The following is a 25,298-nucleotide window of genomic DNA, read 5'->3' on the forward strand; positions in this document are numbered from 1 at the left end:
ACTGGGCAATGTCCACCTCCCTCCCTCTTGAATTTAATGGTTTTAATTAAATCTTGAGTCAACAAAGCTAGATTTTTTGGAATATTTGAAGCACTTCTGCATTATGGATATGTACAAATGAAATTACATTTTTTTAAAAGCTTAGTTGAAAGTTTCTCCTGGGTTGTTGAACTAGATTATGCCCACATTTTCATAGACCAATAGAATTATAGGGCTTTAGGTGAGTAGAAATACTGCACAACAGAGAAGCAAAGGACAGAAAGCTGGAAGGAATTCTGTCTGTTCTGGTCTGACAATTATTTGAATGAGAAGACCTCCCCCAATATTTCCAACAAATACTGTCCCACAAAACTCATCCATTTTCTGACATTGGCTTCCGGTTGTTCCATGAACAATGTCCCACAAAACTCATCCATTTTCTGACATTGGCTTCCGGTTGTTCCATGAACAAGACTTCACCTCCCAGCTCCAGGCATTCTTTCTACCTGTTACCTCTGTCTGCAATGTTCTCCTCCACTGCTCCTACTAAACTTGGGACTTCTTTTAAATCCTAACTAAAATCCCACCTTCTAGAAGAAATCTTTCCCAACCCTTAATAAGCCCAGTGCTTTCCCTCTATTAATCATCCTATTTATCCTGTACATAACTTGTTCTGTATGTATTTATTTGCACGTTTTCTTCCCTTTTGCTTCTTTTAGTCGTAATCCTAGCCTTAGGACAGTATCTGGTACATATATTAAGTGCTCAATAAATGTTTACAGAGTTTAAAGTGGGCAATCAGTGTTTTCCAAAAGATCTCCACTGGAGGGGGAGGGAAGGACAGGAAGAAGTGGGGGACTCCGTCTCTCCACAGCTCTCTTTAAAATGAGTTAGTTTTCCCTTTACTCAATCCTAAATCTGATTCTGGGCAATGCCCCCTCACTGCTCCCTCCTAGTCTGATGCTGGGGAGCCAAAAGACCCTAAGAAGCCCTCTTCCCAAGACGGCCCTTCAAGCACTTGAAGGCAGCTCTCTATCATGTGCCTCTCCCTCCCCTTCATTGATCCCTAAGAATCTTCCAGTCTCTCACGTGGTAAGTTTTGGCCCAAAAGGTAAGAAACGCGCAGGACCCCAAAGTGGGCGAGAATTCGAAGAGGCGCCCCCACCGCGCCCCGCCCTACTTCGCTTCATCACTTCCGGATCTCTGTGCAAGCGCTCGTTTCTACCAGAGTTCTGCTCGAGAGCGACCTTTCGACCTCGCGTCTTCCCACGTGCTCCTACCTATCCCCCACCCCCACCGTAGTCCTTGTGCGAGTGGAGCCGCGCAGCTAGCGAGCGCCCCTTTTCTCCTGCCCCACCCTCCTCTTCACAGGGAGCCGACTTGCACGCACACTCCGTCTCGAGCACTTATCCCCGCCTCTTCCCAGTCTCCCCTTCCTCCACTCGAGGAGCCAAGGGTGAGCACGCGCCTCTTTTTCCCGCCCGCACCTCATTCTAGAAAACTGAGGAGTGGGTGGGTTCTGTCTGTCCCAGGTCCTCGGCAGGGCGCGCGCGTCTCGCCACGCCCCTCTTTCCTCCGGCCCCGCCCCAGCTCTACTCCCCAGAGCTCAATCCAGGGTGCGCTGGACGGCTGCCCTCGGGGTTATCTTTTGCTGAGAGACCTGAAGGGCAATAAGAGGGAAAAGGGCGGTATTACTGAGGCGGGCATGGAGGAAGAATCGGCCCGAGGGTTAGACTGGGACAGTGACGAGACGGTGGTGGAGGGCTCTGTGACCGAGAGCGAGCGGGAGGATGAGGAGCTGCCCCTGAAAAGGTGACGGCCCAGGGGCGGTGCCCGCCCGCCCCCGTCACCCAAGGGGCCTAGGCTTGCTGTGGGAAAGGCACGGACGGCTCTCCCGGGGCCCTTGGCCACATTTGAGGCCCCGGCTGGGCCGCGTAGCAGGCGAAGAGGCCTCCCCAGGGCCGGGGTGCGGGCAAGGGCCAGAGGCAGAGGAGCTGGCTCACTTGCAGAGGTTGGTCCTTACCTCCTCTAGAGCCCAGTCTCCTCTAGTGGGGGGGCGCCTAGCGGGGTGTCCTGTGTACACTAAATGGCCTTCGACGTTCCTTCAAAGCAATGCTTTATTGGGGAGGGGCACTTTCTCTGCCGCTAAAGTTGGGCGTTGTACTCTTGTAGAGACGTCCAAAGTTTGCTATCAAAGGATGCTAAGGATTCTTTTGCTTCAGGACTTTTCTGGAGGAAGGGGGTTAGGGTTTGGGCACGTGCAGAGTGCACATCTAGAGCATCATCATCATCATAGCATTTATATTTCTCTTTAAGGTTTGCAAAATACTTTATGAATATTACTTCATTTTCTCACAAAACCCTAAGAGATAGGGGCTGTAATATGTAATGTAATATATTTCTCATTTTACAGATCAAAAAACTGAGTCAGGGTTACACAACTAGCTAATGTCTGAGACCCAGATAATCCCAAACTAGGAATGGGTGATAAAAGGGTTATACCAACAAAGCCAAACTTTAGAAAGCCAACAATTGAGAGAATTAGTAGTAGGAATGGACGTTGTCACAACCCAAGATTAAAAAAAAAAAAAAAAGGAATGTCCTCTCCTATTATAGAATAAATATTCTAAGATATTTATCTAAAAATGCAGAGGGTTATAAACTGCCAACCTGCCAATAATGAACTCCGGATTCAAACGATCTAGGGTTTTTTTTTTTTTTAATGTCTTTTAATTTGCTAGAACTTATCAGATTTGATGTAATATTCTGCCAGTAAACCTCGTTCTAAATTATTTTATGTGAGTTCTAGAGTGCTTAGCTTTCCCCAGATGCCGCTGTTATCTGAAAGCAGTTATTTATTGCAACTGACTATAGCACAAGGGCAGGTACCATAGAAATGCTCAGTAATTATAAATTTTTAGTATTAGTTTATAGGCTTAAAAAAAAAAGGGCAAAATTCTTTTATCACATGACAGGACTATTTGCCAACCTTGTTCCCTAAAAATGTAAGAGACTGAGAGGTGCTGAAAGAAAACATGATTTAACAGATCCTCATTGTAACAACTCATTAGAACAGGGATTTGCATATATATATTTTGCCTAATCATATTTCCTGAAACAGAGGTACATAAAGGAAACATCTGCTACAATAGATCATTCTATATTGTAGAGTTAATCTGTTACCCCAGACCTTTTATATAAAGAGATTTGCAGTATCCATACATGTATAGCTTGTAAAAATCTTCTGCAAACCTTGTTTATACATTTAAAGGAAATGAGAAATAGGGAAGATAATTTGCAAAATATAAAAAGACTTGGAATTAATAACCAAAATAAATCAATTAAATAAAGTAGCCTTGGGGGCAATGAGGGAGAAGTCAAACTGAAGGATTTTGTACTAAAATTATTACTACAAACTATTTTTAGGATTATTACACTAAAAGAAAATTTTTTTTCTTAGTTACACATTTTCATTAATTCCAATCTTACTGTAGAACTATGGTGCTATTGTGATTTTGATGGGATTAGAATTTTTTTTAAATGTGTTTTTTTCACAAATAAGTGGAAGTGGCCATATTCAAATGATGGGCCTCTACATTCCTACCCCAAGAAAAATCATCCCTGCTTAATGATGGAACATGCAGCTACTAAGTACCCTTTCTCTAGTCATTGTATCACCCTTTTGCTTCAGTATGGGCTTTACCTCATTTAAAGAAATAAAATGAGTGTATTTAAGTGGCAGGAAATAAAGGACAATTTTTGAAGTGTGATACTGAGAAGATCAGTATAATTTTATGGTGTGTAGATTTTTTCCTTTATAACACTTTTGAACTTTATAAAAACTCATCTTAGAAAAATATCTTAGATAAAAATGGTTCACTAGAACATTTCTAAGTTTTTACGAGAAGAAAAAAATAGAATTAAAAAACAAGATGAGAGTTAATATTAATTGGACTTTGACGAAATATGTACCTAGAGTTTTTAATCCTAAAGTTTCTCCCCAAAATGCCTATGGTATTGAGAAATTTGAAGAAAAAACAAAAAAACAGGAGCACTGGCCTTGTTAGTACTTGCATATTCTTTGAAAGAATGCTCTTCTCTCTTTCCCAGAGGTAGACATATTTTGTCACATCTTTCTAAAATCAGTAGAATAGCAAGAGATTTAAAAAAAATATTATTTCACTCTCCTATCTTCCATCTTATATATTTCTAATGAGAGGTATATACATTTCTGAAAAATATTTCAGAAATGAAAATCCTTATACCAACTTAGCTATGAATTTTGTGATTGAAAAATGTTAGTTGGAATAGTAGATTTTGTTTACTATATTGTTTTCTTTAGAATCTAAGAAAAGTAGAATAATTTGTGTCTTTTGTGTTGATTGAAAGGTTATTTTTTTCTCAAGATACATCTTTTAAATCTGATTCCAGTTTTCACTCTGATTGCAGAGGAGTGTATGGAGGTAAGAAAGATTCTTTTAGTGGGTAGAACCTTTTGTTCTTGTGGGTACTTTAAAAAGTTTATTAATTTGCTATAACTTTAGTTTCCTTACAGGCTTTTATAATTGACCCAGAGAAAAAGTTCTTCCATTGCCTTTCTGTAAGGTCAGATAAGGTTAACAGGCACTGTAGATCAACCCATACTCTACCTGTTTTTACAGTAGAGAACATTTTTAATATACAGTCTCCATTTCCTCGGCTGAATTAAAGGTCCATGGCAATGCCCTGGATGGGCAGGTTTAGAGACAGGATTTAGAGGAGAGAGAAGAGATAGGAAAGTAGAGACAAAGAGAGCCAAAGACACAAGTGTTTAAACACAGTTTTTTCCACACCCTTTAAACTTCTTGATGTCCAAAGTCAGAGGAAGAAATCTTAACCTGGAAGCTGCCTATAATTTAACCAGCTACTAGAAAAAATGCATCTTTTTGAGGGCTCCCTCTTCCCCCATTTCATTAGTCAACAAGTTTAATTGTATCAATTGTAGCAAGTTGAATTGCAATACTTTTTAAAGTTAACTTCAGTGCACAGTGAGTATAGGTAATAGTGTATTGGGAGAATATTTTTGTTTTCTTGCCATGCCATCTTAGTAAATGCTTTTGCTAAGAGTATGTCTATTGCCATTGTTATTCATTAGAAGCAGACTAGTAGGGGGATATGAACTATGGGTTATTCCAAGAATCTGAAGGAGCAGCTACCCTCTTGGGACCCAACCCTAGACTGTATATGCAAGTTGGGAGAGTACCTGGGAGGGTACCAATAATAATCATAATTTAAGGGATCCTCCTTGTAGGTTGACATGGTCAGACTGTGCTTTAGGAAAATCACTTTAGCAGTCATGTGGAGGATGGATTGGAATGGTGAGAAGCTTTAGGTAGGGAAACGACTAGGAGGCCTTTGAAATAGTTCATTTGAGAAATAATGAGGGCTACATTAGAGATGGGGATGACTGTACATGAATAGGGAGAGGGGAAGAATGTGAGAAATATTTTTGTAGAGTTAAAAACAACCAAATTTGGTAAATTTTATCAGATTTATAGACAAATGAGGAGTTGAGAACACTGAGGATTTGAGGTGCCTGAGAAGACAGTGGTATGGGCCCTGCATCAGAAATAGGGAAGTTTGGAAGGACAGTTTTGAAAAGAAAAATGAGTTTTATTTTGAATTTACTGAGTTTTTGAAATGTCTATGGGATATTCAGCCTATAATATCCTCTAGGCAGCTTATAGTTGCAGGATTTGAGAGAAACTAGGAATTAGAAACTAGCTATGGCTAACATGTTTGTAGGGATCAAAAGTTTGCAAAGTGCTTTAATAATTTGATTCTTACAACAAACCCTTTAAAGTAGGTGCCATCTACAAATAAGGAAAATGTGAGATCAGGTGAGATAATGTATAAAAAAAAAGAGAGGATGACCTAGGGTAAAATTTCAGTGTACAACCACAATTAGAGGATTTTATATGGATGATAAGCTGGCAAAGATAATTGAGTAGACAAAAAGATAGGATAAAAATCAGGAGAAAGTAATGTTTCTAAAACCCAGAAAGAAGAAGGTATTTAGAAGGAGAATGTGATCAACAATATCCAATGCTGTCGAAAAGTCAAGAAGAATGGCACTTAGAAATAATTATGCACTTTATTTGTTTAAGAGATCTTGGATAATCTTGGAAAGAATAGTTTCAGTTGTCTTGAGGTTGGAAGCCAGATTATTCAAGGTTTTGGAAAGGAGGGGAAGTGAAAGTAATGAGTGTAAATAGATCTGCTTCTTTGTTTTTAAAAGAGTTTTCTGAGAAAGTGGGAACATTAGATAGAGGAGATGGTAGGCTATAGAGAGGTGGTTTTCTTTTCTTTTTTTTGAGATGGGTAAAACTGGGTTATGTTTGTAGACAACAATGAAAGAAGGACCTACAAGAGAGTGTGATATTGAAGATGGAGAAAGAGAATGCTTGTGGGGGCAATATGCTGTAGAAATTTGGAGATAAGATTTGAAGGTACATGTAAAGAGGTTAGCCTTGGTGAGAAGTGCCAATTTTGTACAATAGAGAAAATAAGCAAACTGAACAGTAAAAAGTTAATTTTTTCTGGCTATACCCAAGTAAAATAGGATTAGTTTGCATAGAATTAGGGAAGGTAAAGAATTTTTATAGAAATTATCTAAACAACTTTTTAAGCTAGTTTCATGTTACAGATAACTGGAGAAATAATGACACATTTATATCCTATTTTATGGACTTACAGAACCCTTCTCATAATAGTTCTGTAAAGTAGGTAATATAAATAATAGCACTATTTTTCAAGTGAGAGAATTAAGACTTGGAGAGAGGTTAAGTGATTTCCCTACGATCACTCAGATCCTAAAAGGATTAGGATTCAAACCCAGGACTTTGCTGATTTAAGGTCTAGAGCTCCTTCTATAACATCTTTTTATGAACATAATTTTCCAAGTATTGATCACAGGAAAAATGAATGAATGAGAAAAGCATTTATTAAGTGCTATATGTTAAGCATCATACTTTGTGACAGGACTACAATTTTTTTTTTTTTTTTTAAAAGCAAGACAGTCCTGGTCTTCAAGGAGCTTACATTCTAATAAGGCAGGTCAATACATATAGAAACATGGTGAGAAGGGAAGAGTATTTTGGTCATGGAAGTCAAATGCATGGATGGTAATTGGAGTCATTTAGCAAGTGATTAAAATATTCATTACAGAAATGGCAGTGCTGATTTGATTATCATTCCCTGAGTTAGATATAGAAGAGAAAGGGGGAAGCACAGTTTGTCCCTGATGAAAAGACAAAAGAGTAGTAATGATAATAGTTATTATTTGTCATGTTTTAATGTTTATGAAATGCTTTATAAATATTACCTAATTTGATCCTCCTAACCCTGAAAGATAGGTGCTATTATCCTCATTTTTATGAGGAATCTGAGCTAGATAGAGATTTGGCCAGTGTCACTTTTTCATTACATATTATAATTTTATCACATGAATTTTCTCTTTTCCCTTGACTTCTTGACCTCATTCTATGCCTTTGAGTAGCACTTGATTTCAAAGGGCTCAATCAAGGTCGTTTAAAAGCTTAGCAGATTTCTGATTTTTGACCAATGCCAACTCTGTACTTTGTTGGATTACACCTGAAGCTGAAATATCTCTTTGGTAAACTCTTTTAAATGCATAGAGTACCAGAGAGCAGGATGAAATCCTGGATTTTTAGAGTATAGAAGTATTAAAATAACTATGCTAATATATTTTCCTCTGAGGAATAAATCGTCAAATATTGAAGGACCCAGTTCAGAACATTCATTACAGAATAAAAAAAAAAACAGAAGTGTTGAGGCTTTGCTTTTGTTTATATGTCTTCCTACTCATTGGTTAAAATTTGGTTATAGAAAAGTGACAATTAACAAATCATGGATTACAAAATAAATTTTTAAAATACTGTGGAGATGTGATGAATTGCTTGGATCATTGAAAGAAGGAAATATCCACCCTGTTGTAAATGATTTTGTGTTTGTGTCATTCTAGAAGCATCCTCTCCAGAAATTCATCTTGTGTACAAACTTAAAGAGTATCTACAAGAGCAGATGAATAAGCACATGATAAACCCAGTATGTAGAGTTTTTAAAATTACTATAGATATGTAAGACTGTTGCTGAAATGTCAATGATTGTTTTGAAACACCAACTGGTATTTTCTCTTATGATGGAAAACAGTGAAAGTGGCTTTATTCTTTCTTGCTCTTGTCCTTTCTTTTCTCTTCTTCAGTTTTCTTGCTTCCAGAGCCATAAATACCAATCTTTGCACCCTGCACAAGAAACATTTACCAGGAGTGGGGAAGAAGTTGAGATCTTTTGGATTGTGACCACTATTTTCAAGGAAGGGTATCACAAAATATTGGAAGACAATTTTGGGAAAGCTAGCACCTGGGAATGGGGTTTAAGTGAGCAAAAAGATTTCATTTATTTATTTAACAAATCTTTTTGGTTACAGAGCATTATGCTTAATTTTTTCAAAGCTAACTGTCCTAATACCTTGGGTCTAGCCTTAGTCGCTCTACCCTTAAATTATGGCTCTTTTTGTACCTCTATTCTTTTTCATTCCATTTTCTATGATTACTTTATGAAAACTTATTTTCTTGCTATCACTTTGAAAAGATTTGATATAGAATAAAATTCCTATTTTTGTTGGGAGAAGAGGAAAAATAAGAGGTGATGGAAGTGATATTAGGTAATCATAATTTTCATTCTTATATCCTCTCAGTTTGTGATCTTTTGTATTTTCTCTGTGGAGATAACGATCTTGTGAGTAAATAAAGCTCAACAAAGTAAGTAATTGATTTCTAGCAAATGGGCAACTCCTGCAAGATGACTGAAATGGGATATTGTAAGATTGCAAATACATTGTTTTATATGATCTCTGAGGTTTCTGGTAACATTTTATAAATATGTCTTGTTTAGAAGTCTTTTCCTGACGATCCTTTTTGGCTGTAAAAGTCTGACAGGTAACTCAGAGAGTAAAGACTTCTTCAAAACTGAGAAGCAATGTACTATTATGGAAAGAGGCGATAACTTAAAATGAGAACAGGATCTTCAGACAAGTGAGAGACATTTGGTTTAGTCTTTTGGGACCACTCAGAAAAATTCAAGCTACAAGCCTTGAAGGAGTGATGATATGGACCTAGAGGCATGGAAAGGAACATCATCCCCATATGTGTTGAAACAGAGAAGCTTGCCCAAATATAGAACTAATGTGATTTTATTTCTTATTTTCATGGTTCCATTTAACATTTCTCAGGAGGTACTTAGATGTTCATAGTCTTAGTGGCTTTATTTTTGTCATGCCATGGTCTCATCCAAACATCCCAAAGACAGCTTCAAATAAAAGTCATTTTCCATCTATCTTTTTTTTGGTGTTTAGAATAATATTTTTTCCTTAGGAATGGAGGAACAATTGTTAAAAGAGATAGTTACAGAGGCATTTTATGATACCTTAAGAAAGCATATTATGACATGTCTTTCTGTTACTGGGCATATTTAATCCAACATTTAAAACTCCAACACATACTATGTAGTTAAAGATTGTCGGCATTATAAGATTGCATTACTATGTTCATAATAATATAAAATTTTAGCTTAAGATAGTTCAGTTGTCAAGATCTTTTAATCACAAGAGAAGATAACTGGGAGAACTTTGAATTTTATGGCAAACCTATGAGTAGGATGCATGCTCAAAACCAAAATGACTGAGTTAAAATAAAATGACATCATTTATTTGCTTGCCCTTTTCCTTCCTAACCTCCAAGAATCCCTCGGTTCAGAGACCAAGTAAGAGTAAAACAAAAAATGATTTAAAAATAAAATAAGAGTTTTTTTTTAATTTGATGTACATTCATTAAGCAAATAAAACTACAATTTTTTTTTTCAGCTCTCTGAAGGGGGAAGTGAAACTGAATTGTCTCAAGCTCTAACACAGTAAGTAGAAAAAGTCCCTATTCAACTACTATGGCATTTCAGTAGATTTATGATCTCATTTATGTTGGATACTCTCATGATTAAATGAATAAAAAGCATTTTTATAAGTTTACTATATTACTATATTAAACCTTGGGGTTACAAAAAGAAAAAATAAAACAGTGAATTCACAGTCTTGGGTCAAAGCATTTGGTTTCAGATTCTGTCCCTGATCCTTGCATGGTACATGCATAATATTGGGGAAGTCACAATGTCTTTGGATCTCAATTTTCTCATCAGTAAAATGGGGGGTGGGTATTGTAATGCTGGAGAAACTGAGGCAGGAGAGAGATTAGAGAATTTTTAATATTTTATTAATTGGAGAGCATAATTGACTGGACAGGACTCTTATCTCAAAGTATCCAGTCAGAGATTAAAGACCAATTCAATAGTTTATTAAATGGAGAGACATACTGGGACCAGTGGATCAATGTTGGTCCCAGGGCTGGACGAGACTGTCATCTCAAAGAATCCAGCATCCAGCAAACAATGGGAGAATCCCAAAGCCTTAAATATCTTTCTGTGATAAAGAAAAGGGGAAAGAAGCGGGAAACTTCTTCACAGATCCATTTGGTTCTGTCAGGATGGGGGGAGGCCATAAATTCTTACTAAAAGCCAGAGTCAGGATCTGAATAAACAGAAGCAAATTCTTGAGGACTGAAGGAGTCAGGAAGTCTGAATTCCCCCTTATCTTGAGTCTTACATTAGCAATTTATAACCTTAGAGCAAATGGTCCTCAGTCTTAATGGACCAGAGCAGGGTTTTACAACTAAGGGGAACAGTTAAGGAAACTGAGACGGAAACTAGTACAGGGACACTGAGTCAGGACAGTTCAAAGAGACTGTGGCATAACAAGTATGGTGAGGTGAACTTGATGGCTTCTGAGGTATCTTCTTTATATTTTTCATTGTCATTTTAGCATTTTATTATGGTCATATGTCACAAGTTTGTTTGGCCATCCTCCAGCTATTGAATACTTAAATTATTTCCAATTTTTCATAATGAGAAACAATGAATAAATATCTTTGAGCAAGTAACTTTAAATATTTTTGGCAGTATTTTTAAGGTATATTGTCAATGGAATAATTGGGTCAAAGGCCATGACTGGTTTTGTACTGCCAGGTTGCCATCCCTTCCCCCAATCACAAATTTGCATTGCTACTAACTATGAGTATCCCTCCCCTTTATATGCTGTAATTGTAGAATGAAGAAAGTGTTAATGGAATTTAAGGATTATAAATTTCATTCTACTATTAGATGTTAGGAAAATAAGGTGAAAGACTATGATTATTTCTTTTATTCTGCCAATGGTCACAAATTTTATGTTGTGATTTTTAGGCTTATCAAAAGAAGGTATTACAGTATATTTTTACTATCAGTCTACCTTTATATAAAATATAAAAAGTAAAATATTAAAATAATATAAAATATATAAACTATGAATATTAGTAAAACCAATATTTTTTCCTCTTTATCTAGCATTATTTATTACGTACTACTTACTATTATTGTTAGTGAGTGACAGTGTTCTGTGTCAGGACTATTTTAAAGCATCATTTCTATATATAGAAAAATGTATGTTTTGTTATACTTTCTTGTAATGTTAAGATCATAGTTTAATAGATATAGAGCTGGAAGGAATCTTAGCCATCATTTGGTTTGACTAATTGCTTCATTTTGTAGATAAGAAAATTGAAGTCCAGAGATTTATAATGACTTGTTCAAGGTCACATGGTAAGTAGTAGAGACAAGATTCAGATTCAGTTCCTTAGGACTTTAAATATAGCAGAGTTTGAAGGGTGCCTGGTGCATAATGCCAGGGCAGCTGAAGAATGAGTACTTTATGTGGAGTCAATGAGATCTGAATTCAAATCCTGTCTCAAATCCCAGCATTGTGACCCTGAGTAAGCCATTTTAACTCTTAGCTTCAGTTTTCTCATCTGTATAATGATAATAAGAACAACAGCCTCAGATGATTATTGTAAAGATCAAATGAGATAACAAATGTAAGATGCCTTGTATTCCACAGAGCATTATAGAAGTGCTAGCTACTTTAATAAAGAACAAAAGGCTATTTGATTGCTTCTACATTATATATTAAGTTTTCAACCAGAACAATATAATGTTTTTTCTCTTAACTCTGTTTTCCAGAAATAGATGATCCGAATTGTAGATTAACTTTATCACTTATTTTTCTTTCTTTCCTGTTTCTTCTGGTTTCTATTTTGTATCTTATTATTATTATTCTCTTTTATTAAAGTAATTTTTGTATCATCAGTGACTTTTCCAAAAACTCAGTTTTCTGTAGCCCTTGACCATGGAGAGATAGACAATCAAATTGATAATTCAGAATAAAGGATAGGTAGGTGGGAGAGGATATCCCTTCAAGAAAAAAAGAAAATACAACATAAAAACCTTAGGGTTGATAATATCAAACAAATATTTAAGGATAGTGTAAACAAGCAAAATCAAATCATCTAGACCCTAAGACTTTTATGTTGTTCTTTCTTTTTTCTTGAAGGGATATCCTCTTCCACCTACCTGTTCTTTATTGGTGAAGTAATAGAGTGAATAGTAGGGCTCAATAATTCTTTAAATGGAAAACCCTCTTGATATCATATTGGAATAATCACTGTTACTATCCATTGTCTTTTAGGGATGAAATGGATTACCCACTATTCATTGAAGAAGGCCCCAAAGATGATCAGGTGCAGGATTCTGAATGGAAGAATGAACACAATTACTCTGCAGGTAAGTTGTTCACCGAAATTTTGACTTTATCTAAATATAGAACTGTTGCTGGATTTATTTTGCCATCCTTTATGGAAGGGTGTCTTGAGAAATGAATCAACAAGCTTTCATAAGATGCCTAGCATGCTGCAGGCATTGAACTAAGTATAGAAGACATAGTTAGTTCCCTAACTTCTCCCCACCTTCAAAGCAGTTCCTGTTCTTAAGGAACTTGTATTTTATCACAGTGTATTGAGGGATGTGGGATATATGAGAGTATATAGTATATATTATGTAAAACTTGAACTGATCTTGTTTCTCTTCAGCTTTTGTCCTTGACAATCATTTCAGAATACTTTTGGGGAGCAAGCAAGCATTAGCCATAATATTTTTCATGCAGTTAGGCAAAATATTTATTGAGGACTCATTCATTATGTCTAAGGTATCATGGGAGGGGAGGGAAGGAGATAATATACAAATAATAATAATAATAAAGAATAAGCTAAGATCCTTTCTTCAAGAAGATAATAGTTTAATAGATGTATTTCTCTATATAACTCTGATTCTTCTCCCTGTCAATGTTAGAAGAATAATAGAATTCCTTATTTCAGGTTTCAAATCTTTGAATTTCAGTGGCCCTCTCTAGCTGACTCATTGATATCTGCTGCTATTGGAACACTACTGGCAACATCATCACTGCACTTTTAAAGCCAAAAGCATTTTCTGTTCCTTAACTATTTCATACATGTAGGGGGTATCACTGTGGTGCTCTGTTACCCTGGACTTAGTGGCTGGAGGGAACCACAAAAAAGTTGCTCTTGAGATCATATCAATCAACAAATATTTATTTCACTCCTATTCTGTATGAATCACTATGCTAAGAAAATGAAGAAAGAAATGAAATAGTGATAGCACACATACATATGAGTTCATATGAAAGAAATGAAGTAATTTCAGAGAATAAGCTCTAATGAGTATGGAACCATAAAAAAAGCCTCATGTATATCCTGGGCATTTGAGCTGAGCTTGAGAAAATTCAGATTTCTGAGAAATGCAGCTAAGAATAGAGGGCATCCTGGACACCGAGGAGAGCCTTTGCAAAGGTATAGAAATGGAAGATGAAAGAGCAAATGTAAAAAACAGGAAGGCCAATTTAACAGGACCAGATTTTGTGAAACAAATCACCTCTTCTGCTCCTTTCAGTTAGACAGATTGCATTTCCTCTTAGAATGGGGGGTTAAGTCACATGAAGACATGTTTTAACTGTTGATTTCTAAAGCATATTCCTCTTCAGATCTGTACCTCATTACACACTCAGAGGTCAGATCATTCCTGTTTTAGGATACAGATCATTAGTATAGAAAACTCTTGAAGAGAAAACTCCCTCTACTAAGATCACCACCTGCAACCTAAAGTCTGAGAGATTTCTCTCAGTCCAAGGTCATCCAGCCAGTCTATATCAGAGGTGAGACTTGACCTGGTTGTTCTGATCTCAAGATTTGGCTCTCTATGCATGATTCCATGCTGCTAGATGGAACCATTACATTTAATGTTTGCATTTGGCATATGTTTGTAATAAAATAGTTAAGTTGGCTGGTTTTTAAAAATTAACTTTTAAACAATTAAATAGTTTTAGGTTTATATTAAAAATTGATACTGATAATTTTATTTTAAATGAACATATTTGACACTTCTGAATTATATCACAAGTGTAATAATCTTATATGTACTCCCATCTTAAGTGATGGAAAACGTACATGCCTTTTTTACAAGAATCTTGGCAAAGAACCACCTTCACTAAAATACTATTATAAGATGACATTGTGATGTGGAGGTGTCTCTAAGGTCTCAAAGGCAATATCAACAGGGCATGAGCTCTGAAAACTTTTTTTACCAATCTGGAAAAGCATTAGGTATGGGCCTACTGACAGACTGGGTGTCTGCCTTCTGAGGCCAGTATAGTGACTAGGCAGCTAGTTGATGCATGCTCTCATTCAACTGATGCTAAGTGAAATGAGCAGAACCAGGAGCTCATTATACACCTCAACAACAATACTGTTTGAGGATGTATTCTGATGGAAGTGGATCTCTTCGATAAAGAAAGCTAATTCAGTTTCAGTTGATCAGGGATGGACAGAAGCAGCTATACCCAAAGAAAGAACACTGGGAAATGAATATAAACTGCTTGCATTTTTGGTTTTTCTTCCCGGGTTATTTATACCTTCTGAATCCAACTCTCCCTGTGCAACAAGAGAACTGTACGGTTCTGCACACATATATTGTATCTAGGATATACTATAACCTATTTAACATGTAAAGGACTGCTTGCCATTTGGGGGAAAGGGTGGAGGGAGGAGGGAGGAAGGGGGAAAATCGGAACAGAAGTGAGTGCAAGGGATAATGCTGTAAAAAATTACCCTGGCATGGGTTCTGTCAATAAAAAGTTATTAAAAAAAAAAAAGAAAAAAAATGAATACTCTCATTCACAGAAATTCAAGAAAACCATTAATTAAGGCTTAGAGTGAGGTTACAAGCTGCATTACTAGAGGGAGTACTCTCCTGAATCCTCAAAGAATCTGAGGACAGCATGCATCCTTTAAATTTTGAATACAGTAAAGCTTAAAAGCAGTATTCAAAATAGTATTTTTCAATTATTTTCTTTATGGTACTTTAATAAGCTTTTCTTACCTAGAAATTGAAATTTCTCATAAAAATTGTTTTTAGAATTAATAATATTAAATTATTGCAAAGGATTTTTTATGTAGCATATAAAATATTTAGGTCTAAAGTATAAATTATTAACATATAATTATTTTGGTGGTAGTTATTAGAGAGAATCAGGGTAGAAAGTGGTAAGTATCTTTGAGAGCTTTCTTTTTAACTATTTTGAGAAGATGAGAAGAGAACCAAAGCAGAACTAATGAATATTTGATTCAGATACATTACTTCTTTAAGGAAGTTTTCTTGTTTGTAAAATGGGAGTAATAATATCTTTAGTATTATTATCTCACAGGTTTATTTTGAGGATCAAATGAAATAATTTATATTAAATATTTTGCAAATTTTAAGGCATTAGATCTACTATTAGCATCTGGCCCAACTTCTTCATTTTATAGATAAGAGCAACCCAAAGGTAAAATTCACAGATATATAAAGTAATGCAACAACAGGCAGTCAGGACAACTATTAAATTTTTAAAGAAGTATTTCTCATGTCAACATTAAATATTCAGTGTCTGGGGTTTTTGTTGTTATTTTAATGAGTCAGATTGCAGTTAGTGCTGTCTTTAAACCCGTACACTACTTAAGTAAAATTTATAGGTGAATGCTCCATATAGCTTGTCATTCCTCAAATCTCTAATTGAAAGTGTCATAATCATTAGCCTTTCAACTAATTTTCTGAGCTGATTTTGTGTAATGCAGTGAAAGAAAAAGAAAAATGCATTTAGAGGAACAGGAGCACAATGAAGCTGACCTGATTCTCAGGCCAAAGGAAAATAAATATAAGGTTTACACATTTAATTCAGTGCTATGAAGAATACTTTACAGAGCAATTGAAATTATCTGGGGGAAACTTAAGTATGTTTCTTTATTAATTAGAAGACTGAATTCTAAATTTGAGTAGGAAATTGTGTCTCACTCTTTCTCTTTGGCTATTTAGATATAGTGCAAACTAGAAGAAAATTAATGAATATAAAATTATTCAAGGAATATAATACAAAATACTGATCTTCTTAATGTACCTCCCAGATTATGCAAAAACCTGTCTTTTCATATTTATCTCATACTTCTTCTCTTCCATGATATTTTCCATTCCAGCAGTCATTCATAAGCATTTATCGAGCACCTGTTATGTTCCAGGCACTGTGCCAAACACTAGGGAGATAAGTACAATAATGAACGAATATGAGGAAAATCAATACAAATAATTAAGAAGTAGTTGAAGTTAAGGTACTTTGAAGCAGAAGGCACTTATAGTTGAGAAAAGGAAAGGCTTCATGTAGGAAGTGGTGCTTGATCTTTTTTGAAGGGAGAGCTTTGGAGTCACTTGAGTTACGGGAATGGCACAATCAGATCTATACTGGAGGAAAGTCACTTTGACAGCAATGTTAAGAATGGATTAAAATGAAGAGAGATTTGAGGCAGGGAGATCCATTAAGAGGCCATGCAATAATTTGGTCAATGGATGATGGACTAAAATAGTGGCTGTGAGTAGGGAGGGGGAATAGGATGTAAGAGATATTGTAAAAATATAAATATGTGGGATGAGGGAGGGTGAGGAGTTGAGAATAATGCCTAGGTTATAAAACCTAGAAGATTTGGAAGAAAGGCGGTGCCTTCAATAGGAAAAAAAAAAGCAAGAAAAAGGGTAAATTGGAAGAAGGGAGGGGGAAAATAATGATACCAGTTTTGGATATGTCGATGTTCAGGATATTTCAGTTCAGTTGATGGATATGTTGGATATGTTGAGTGCAGGATATTTCTTGGACACGCAGTTTGAAATGTTTGATAAGCAATTGGCTATGTGGGCTGAAACTCTGCAGAATCTAGGGATAATTATATAAATATGTGAATCATTGGCATAGAGATGACAGTTAAACTGATGATCTTAAATGCCTGTTGAATTTATGAGAATGCAAAGAAAGGAGAGGAAAGAGACCAGGGTGGAGCCTGGGAGTATACCTGAAGTCAAGAGTACAATATGAATCATGAGTCTACAAAATAGACTCAGAAGGAGTATATGGATAAGAAAGAAGAAAAAACAGGGGGTGGTAATATTATTAAAGGCCAGAGAGGATAGAATAAATATTCAATTGGAGAGAGTTGTAGTGTCAAATACATCAGATTTTGTGAGAAAGATGAGGATTGAAAAAAGACCATAAGATTTAGCAATTCAGCTCATTGGTAACTTCCTAAAGAGCATTTTCAGTTGCATGATGAGAATGGAAATTAGATTGCAAAGAACTGAATGTGTGAGAGGGAAGGACCTAGAAGTAATGAGCATAGACAGCTTTTCCTTTTAGTTCAACTAAAAAAATAAATAAATAAATAAAAAAGAAAGAAAGAAAAAAATTGAGACAATAGTAGCTTGAAAGAATAGTATGGTTCAATGAATGTTTCTTAAGGATAAAAATTTTGGAACATGTTTTAAGGCAGTAAGGAAGAAAATGGTAAGAAGGGAGAGATTTAATATTAGGGAGGAAGAGGGCAAGTTTGAGTTTGCAATTTGCTGTAATAGATGTGAAGGGATAAGATCAAGATCTATTTTTCCACATGTCATGGATCTGAGGATGATACCAGGGGGTTAGAAATGAAGAGAATAAGAACTGCATGTCAAATAGCCTCTATTTTCTTTTCTTTTTTTTTAATATTTTCTTTTCTTTTATTTAATAATTTTATATTGACTTTATATTGACAGAATCCATGCCAGGGTAATTTTTTTTTTTACAACATTATCCCTTGCACTCGTTTCTGTTCCGATTTTTCCCCTCCCTCCCTCCACCCCTTCCCCAGATGGCAAGCAGTCCTATATATGTTAGATATGTTGCAGTATATCCTAGATACAATATATGTTTGCAGAACCGAACAGTTCTCTTGTTGCACAGGGAGAATTGGATTCAGAAGGTAAAAATAACCCGGGAAGAAAAACAAAAATGCAAATAGTTCACATTCATTTCCCAGTATTCTTTCTTTGGGTGTAGCTGCTTCTGTCCATCATTTATTAACTGAAACTCAGTTAGGTCTCTTTGTCAAAGAAATCCACTTCCATCAGAATACATCCTCTTACAATATCATTGTCAAAGTGTATAATGATCTTCTGGTTCTGTTCATTTCACTTAGCATCAGTTCATGTAAGTCTCTCCAAGCCTCTCTGTATTCATCCTGCTGGTCATTCCTTACAGAACAATAATATTCCATAACATTCATATACCACAATTTACCCAGCCATTCTCCAATTGATGGGCATCCATTCAATTTCCAGTTTCTGGCCACTACAAACAGGGCTGCCACAAACATTTTGGCACATACAGGTCCCTTTCCCTTCTTTAGTATCTCTTTGGGGTATAAGCCCAATAGAAACACTGCTGGATCAAAGGGTATACACAGTTTGATAACTTTTTGGGCATAATTCCAGATTGCTCTCCAGAATGGTTGGATTCATTCACAACTCCACCAACAATGCATCAGTGTCCCAGTTTTCCCGCATCCCCTCCAACATTCATCATTATTTTTTCCTGTCATCTTAGCCAATCTGACAGGTGTGTAGTGGTATCTCAGAGTTGTCTTAATTTGCATTTCTCTGATCAATAGTGATTTGGAACACTCTTTCATGTGAGTGGTAATAGTTTCAATTTCATCATCTGAAAATTGTCTGTTCATATCCTTTGACCATTTATCAATTGGAGAATTAGCCTCTATTTTCTTAGCAAAGAAGAAGGCTAGGCAAAATCCTCAATTAACAAGAAAGAGGGAGTAGATGGCAATGTGGTACTTTTGAGAAGAAAATGAGGAAAAGCTTTTGTAGATTGTGATATAAACAATCAGTGAAAAATAAAAATAATTGCCATGCTAAAGTGAGGGCTCAATTAAAAATAAATAACAATAACTTACCAATTATAGATATTCAGCATAGTTGTATGAGTGCTTCTAACTCTGGCAACACTTAAATAGGAGCAAAGGAAATTGATGATGGGAATCTAGAGCTGAAGTTTTGCAAAGAATGAGTGGCAGTGGGAAAAGGGTAAAAGAGATTAAAAAGTAGAGAATAGTGTAGAGAATAATACTGGCTAACTATAGAGTCAGAATTAGAAGAAGAAATGGAATGTGAAGTCAGAACAGGGATAATGGCATGAGAAAGTACAGAAAAACAGAAGAATTACCGGTTTAGATAAAGCTGAATAATGAGTTTAGGAGGAATAAAGTAGAATAATAATAGCTTATGGTCAGGTAGAAGTATTAGAAAAATAGAACATTTCTAAGTAATGGTGAGACCCATTATATGACTTATTCTTACATGTGTCATTGAGCTGGAATAAAGGGGTAGGTTATAGAACTAAAGGAGACTGAAGAACTGGAAGGTGAGGAAGTTTAAAAGTACCTCAGCAAGATTGTTGACACCCCCAGGTTAGGATTATTGGTGAGGTGCTAAATTCTTTGACAAAGGAGGAAGATTTGTATATAATGGCCATTATTGGATGGTGGTAACACTACTATCCTGCTTTTTACCTTTTGCTAACTTTTATAGTTAGAGTAGCTCTTAGGGCAATCTACATTCCATTTCTTTCTTTGTTTCTTCTTTCTTTCTTTCCTTTCCTTCTTTCTTTCCCTGTCTTTCTTCCTTCCCTCCTTATCTTCTCTCCTTCTCTTCCTTCTCTTCCTTCCTTCCTTCCTTCTTTTTTTCCTTCCTTCCTTCCTTCCTTCCTTCCTTCCTTCCTTCCTTCCTTCCTTCCTTCCTTCCTTCCTTGCTTCCTTCCTTCCTTCCTTCCTGATGACATTTTCTACTTTTCCATATCTCTGAATTCCCACCACTACAAATATGTGATGGGCATTTTCAACATGTTGCCAAGAGACTGACTTCTATAGTGACAAAGCCTTATTAGGAAAATGAAATTTTACACTGAGAGAATCAACGGGCAGGGTTCTAGCAAAATGCATGGGCCATCTGCAAGGAGCTAGTTCAGATGTTGCCCTTTTTAAGGAGTCTTGGGTCTTCAGGAGTTGAGGTTCCCAGGCTTAGATTCTTATCAGTTTTCAGCCTGGATCTCCTATTGAAATTAACAACACTTCAAAGGGATGCTTTTTGACCAGGATTTCTAATTTAATCAAAGGCTCTGGCATCCCAGAAAGATAATTTATCTGGGGGGGATGTGCCTTTCCCAGGGGGAACTGAGACTCCAAAAGGATCACAGATCAAAAGAAAATACAGTTCTTAAAGGGAATACAACTTAATCTTAAAAGGAACAGTTTCCTTCCCTCTTCATCCCCGCCACAAGCAGTTAATACTCAAATTCATTTGGGAGAAAAACGAGGAAGATCTCAACTTCATGTAGCTACTTCAAGCTGACAAGGATCGTAGAGATATTGGGGGGTTCAAGCCAGGAGGGGGAGTGTGATAACTGAAGACAGAAGCAGAGCAGCTGATTGTGTCTTGTGTGTCTCAGTCAGTCCCAGTCTGCAGGCTGGAAGGCAGTTGAAAATTCCTATTTTGAAGCCTAGAGAAAACAAATCTCAGGAGCAGATTAAAAGTGGAGTATCATTCAGGGTTGAAATGATGACGTTTAGGAATGGGACCTTTTTGCAGAAAATGTATCAGGTCCATCTGTGGGCTGCCTTAAGAATGCTGATAGCTCACCTAATAACACTGCCCACAGAGCTCCCTAGTTGAAAGTAGTTAAGGAGTTTTCAAATTCTCCCTCAGACCCCACATGGCCCTGCTGCAACCAGAGAATGAGAAAGGAAAAGAAAGAAACCATTTTCACTCTCAACTCTCTGCAGGATCCTCCCCAATTTAATTTCTTTGGAATTTTGAAATGACCAGTCCAATGGACTTTTCCTAAAGCTCCAATTTTGGCCAGAGTTGGATCTTACAGGACAGTCAGACCTTTAATTGCTGGCCAGGGGTATAGAATGTCAATCAAGAAAAATAGAAGAGAATGTGCCAAGAGCTTTAAAGTTCCTACCTTTGAGTGAGAAAGTTAGGTAGGAGAGTGAGAGGAAGAAGGACATAGCCTGCTTTCCCCAGAGTGCCCACAGGAATATTTTGAAAAGCTAGACTGTGTATCTCTCCATAAGGAGCTAAGGCAGGTTTAATCAAGTTCCCTGAGGCTTTCAGAAGTGTTAGCAAAAAAACCTGAAAGCAGTTTGGAATCACCTTTCTTAAAGGGGTCTGGGATGGGCATGGCCTTGCTTGTCCAGACTGAGGTAAACTTCTGTTAACCATGCAATTTAAAAGTTGGGTGAAAATTTTTTTATGGGGATTTGAGAAGATAAGATTGAGTCCCAGTCTCTCCTCTATATAAAATGCTAATAAAGGAACAGGATAGGAGCATTTAAATGACAGGTTACCAAGCCAGCAAAGTAGAGGAGAGGTCTGAAACAGGTCTTGGATTCCTCTGCAATCCCCACTCTATGTGGGGAGGGGAAGGAGAAACTAGAGTTGCAGATCGAGAGTGAAGGAGAAAGAAGTGTAGTTTTCTTACCTGGCCACTTCCTGAATAGTGAGGGTTCTGATGCTGTGCTGGAACTGGAGGGAGGGGTCGTTCGACTAAGCCCCAAACTCCCGTGGGAGGGCAGGGCGTTGGGGAGATGGTTCAACTCCTGTAATTCCCGGGAATAGCAGCCAAGAGTAGAGAGATATGTTTCCAAGTCTTGTTTTAAATCCATGATCTTTCTCCTTGGCAACAGCCTGATTGCTGTCATTAAAGACTCCAGCAGCTATATGTAAACAGCAGAGTGGGAAAAGCTTGAGGGCTCAAACTTGGCTTCTCTAGGTTTCTCCATTTATCTCTCTAGGACAGATCAAAGAGGGTGCCAGTCTTGGACTCCTGAGAAAGTTGGGTGGGGTCCCCAGAGTAATGGCCACGTTTCTCCTTGGTCTGAGGGGTTCAGCTTTCTGAAAGAGGCACTTCTGCTCAGAATGCCTCAGACTTTCTGCCCGAGGGCAGAGCTTAAAATCAAAATTCTGGAAAAGCTGGAAAGTCCAGGATTTATCTCAGGTGAGAGAAAAAGAAATTTAGAAGTGCTTTGTCTGGGCTGGATAGCTGGGATAGCTAGAGGAGCTGCATAGAAGAAGTTTGATTCCCTTCTAGCAAAATCTAAGCATTTTAAGCTTTCCAGTTAGGGGATTTTTCTCAAGCCAAATGTCTCTGCTCAAAGAAGGATCTTTTAGAGGCAGAGGTGTTTTGTCTCATTTTTGACAGATAAAAGCTTTTAGTTTTTTCTTCAAATTCTTGCAGCACCTCTCCTGCATCTAGATGTCTCTAGAGACAGAGAGCAACAAAAGGAGGCCTTTTGTCAGTCCATAGCAATTCCCATGGAGTGTCCCTGGAGAATTCTGCCCAAGTCTGAGGTTCTAACAACAACAACCCAAAACTTAATAGTGGGTGGCTTTGAGCATCCATTACAAAATAGGAAAGAAAAAAAAAGTTTTTTTTACCTTGTCCAGATTTTCGGGATTTCCCAGTCAGGGAACCAAAAATGATGTGGTTTGAATGTCCTCAATTCCTGGTGGCCATGGGGTTAGTGGCAATAAGAGAGTTATTACAATATCCCCTTAATCAGACACAGGTTTAAAGTGAAAGAATTCACTTATTAGTTGCAAAATGAAAGTTTATTTTTGGATAGAAATCAGTTTGCCAAGACACTGACTTCTATAGTAGCAAAGACCTATTAAGAAAATGGAATTTTACACTGAAAGAATCAGTGGGCCGGGTCCTAGCAAAGTGCAAGGAGCTAGTCCAGATACTGCCCTTTTTAAGGTGTCTTGGGACTTCAGGAGTCGAGGTTCCCAGGCTTAGATTCTTATCAGTTTTCAACCTGGATCTCCTATTGAAATTAACAACACTTCAAAGGAGTGTTTTTTTGACCAGGATTTCTAATTTAATCAAAAGCTCTGGCATCCCAGAAAGATAACTTATCTGGGGGGATATACCTTCCTCAGGAGGGGCTGAAACTCCAAAGAGATCATAGATCAAAAGGAAATACAGTTTCTTAAAGGGAATACAACTTAATCTTAATGGGAACAGTTTCCCTCCCTCTTCAGTAGGAAATAAAGTCTTAACATTAGGACAAAACTACACATGCTTTGATAAAGTTGTATTTTTTTCCCAACTGTTGTTGTTATTATAGGATTTGATGTGGAAGACCTTGGATTTCTACAAAGGCCAGAAAAGGTTAGTCTGCATGTACATCTTAGGCTATTTATGATTTAGACAGCTAAAAGAAAGCATTTATTATTTGATCATGGCTCTTATTTAACAAATTTGAATCAGTTCTTATATATCTTAGAATATATATTTAGAGAGGCTTGCAGTAAAGATTTTTTTTAGTTAATTGTTTCTCTTTTAATCTTAGAAGTATTGGTTTTATTTGTTCACAGACTTTTTGATTTAATTTAAGTAAATTTATCAAAATTGCTCAGTTTATCCTCTCTATTCTTTGTTTGTTCATGAACTCTTCCCTTCTCCTAAAATATAAAAGATAATTTCTTGTTTGCTTCTCTCATTTGCTTATTATATGACCTTTGGAGTTTATTTTGTTATTATGGTGCTAGGGCTAATTCCTGCCATAGTTTCTAGTTATCTCAGCAGTATCTTATGAAATCTGTTTTGCTTGACTGTCTGTATTTGTTACAAGGGTTTTATTTCCCTTTTTATTTTCAATAGGGGGTGGAGTGAAAAGGAACAAAAATAAATAGTTTTTAATTTAAAAAAATTAAAATTAGGAGGAGCTTGATAAGGAAAATCTAATCTACTCTTTGTTTTTAGGTAGTACCATAATGAAATTATCCTAAGAAAAAGATAATTCATCCTTTTTAAAATGGCTTTCAGAGATGTTAGTAGTAATTACATCTGTAGTTATACTCCCCTACAATCTTATCAGGAACTTTTTCCTTACCATGTAACTTGGTACATTGAAAAGACAAATTATTTAACATCCTAGTACCAATATATTTCCTATTTTATTTCTCTCTACTCTCCTGCCAGAATTCTCTGTTTCTGTTAGACTTCCCTATGTGCCCTCCCACAACAAGACTTAGCTCTTGCCATTCCTCTGTTTAGGCTATTGTGTCTTTCTTCCTGCTAATCCTAACCTATTGCAGCCTTTAAGGCCCACCTCTAATCTTTTCTCCTTCAAGTCTCTTGAAACCTCTCATAGCTACTCAATGGTGTCTGAACTGCATTTCATTCTGTAGACCACTGTCCTTGACATTCATTTGGCAGTAAATTATATACTACTTTGACATTCTTTATATTTTTATGTTTAACTTTCATATTGTTGTAAACCTGTTAATGTGGTTCATGTCCTTTTTTCTCAACTATATTGTGGACTCCTACAGTCTTAGTGCCTAGACATAATGCTTTGTATATATATTAAGACCGTCAATAAAACATATAAGTATAACTTATCTTTTGGAATAGCCTTGAAAATCTGTAGTGTACCCTTTTGATATTCCGCTTGATAGAAAATCTTCATAATTTGAGACTGAGTTTTAATTTTAGGAAATAATCCAAAGTAATTTAGTAACAAGCCTTATGTAGAAGGGCAAAGTGAATATTATTATTTGGGGAACAAATGAGACATGAACACAAAATAAGGCGGGGAAGAGCTAAATTTTATGGAGCAGACTATAAATAAAATAGGACTTGAGAGAAGGAAGCTCTCAATGTGGTTTAGAATGATTCCACTCAAAGAGAACCATTTAAAAGAGGCTTTGTGAAGAAAATAAGATTGAACTTGCTTTAAAGGATTTAGATCAAGATCTAAGTCTTGGATTCTCTGCAAATTTTCCGAATCTTTTTGGCTTCATGCTAATTTACACTTCAATTCTATGAATACATATAAGAAATATGTAGGCTTTTC

General features: G+C 36.5%; 1 protein-coding gene across 1 annotated transcript in view; it reads left to right on the forward strand.

Annotated features, from left to right (window-relative positions):
* The first annotated feature begins 394 nt into the window (after positions 1-394).
* Positions 395-25,298, forward strand: part of ANKRD31 (ankyrin repeat domain 31) — a 187,962-nt gene continuing 163,058 nt past the window's right edge. Inside the window, exons 1-7 of the mRNA XM_051971339.1 lie at positions 395-472; positions 1,091-1,791; positions 4,429-4,442; positions 8,003-8,085; positions 8,243-8,358; positions 12,644-12,738; positions 23,565-23,608. Of these exons, the coding sequence (XP_051827299.1) occupies positions 395-472; positions 1,091-1,791; positions 4,429-4,442; positions 8,003-8,085; positions 8,243-8,358; positions 12,644-12,738; positions 23,565-23,608 (1,131 nt within the window). The remainder of the gene's footprint in view (positions 473-1,090; positions 1,792-4,428; positions 4,443-8,002; positions 8,086-8,242; positions 8,359-12,643; positions 12,739-23,564; positions 23,609-25,298) is intronic.

Source organism: Antechinus flavipes, chromosome 1 (genome assembly GCF_016432865.1).
Source record: "Antechinus flavipes isolate AdamAnt ecotype Samford, QLD, Australia chromosome 1, AdamAnt_v2, whole genome shotgun sequence".
In the NCBI taxonomy this organism is placed as follows: Eukaryota; Metazoa; Chordata; class Mammalia; order Dasyuromorphia; family Dasyuridae; genus Antechinus; species Antechinus flavipes.